This window comes from Penaeus monodon, chromosome 24, assembly GCF_015228065.2.
Source record: "Penaeus monodon isolate SGIC_2016 chromosome 24, NSTDA_Pmon_1, whole genome shotgun sequence".
NCBI lineage: Eukaryota > Metazoa > Arthropoda > Malacostraca > Decapoda > Penaeidae > Penaeus > Penaeus monodon.
The window spans coordinates 31,431,357-31,432,102 of NC_051409.1; the positions used below are offsets into that span (position 1 = coordinate 31,431,357).

The following is a 746-nucleotide window of genomic DNA, read 5'->3' on the forward strand; positions in this document are numbered from 1 at the left end:
GCTTTCTATTCACTATCCTAGATAGGAAAGAAGCCCCTTAACATCTGGCATGTTTAAATCACAGCCTCATAAATGGGACTCCACATTAACGTCTAGTTTTTGCCAATATTAGGAGAAAAATAAAGAATCTAATGTAGAAATTTATTACACTTACAAAATTTTGCAAGCCAGTACAGACAACACTTTCTACTTGTCAACAAGTATTTTTTAAAGTAACAATACGACTATCAATATTAACCGTTTTGCCCACGATTTTGTTGAAAGAAAATAATGTAAAGCAGCTGTTGTGCCGAGACAGATTATTTTATAAAGGAATGTTTCTATTATTGGACACCCTCCTTTGTCACACTGAATGGTGTCTCTACTGGTATGGCTCCAGAATCAGCAATCTTGACCTCTTGAATGGGCCTGTCACTTCTAGTTTGAAGTGCTTCAATAGCCCTCACCACTTCCTGTTTTTGGGGGAAATAAATATTAAAAAGTTAGTCTTTAGGAAAAACCCAATTGCACGAGTTGTTTACATGAGTGGACATGGCTAGTAGGCACTAGAGCAGACACCTGCAAAATTGGACACCATAGGCAAGATGCCGGAAACTACTCGTTTACCAAATAGTATGCCTGCCCTTGTGCCCACTGAAGATGCCAGCTAGCACTGACAGGCCTTACAGGTTAAATAAAATCCTACTATCAAATTAAAAACTGATTAAATTGCAAGATTTCGTGTAGTTTATAATAAAAGTATATTA

General features: G+C 37.0%; 1 protein-coding gene across 1 annotated transcript in view; it reads right to left on the reverse strand.

Moving 5' to 3' along the window:
* Positions 1-203: 203 nt before the first annotated feature.
* The window catches only part of LOC119588723 (peptidyl-prolyl cis-trans isomerase 5-like), a gene marked incomplete in the record, with an annotated part of 4,612 nt that continues 4,069 nt past the window's right edge, over positions 204-746 (reverse strand). The window contains 1 exon segment of the mRNA XM_037937365.1: positions 204-452. Coding sequence (XP_037793293.1) covers positions 324-452 — 129 coding nt within the window.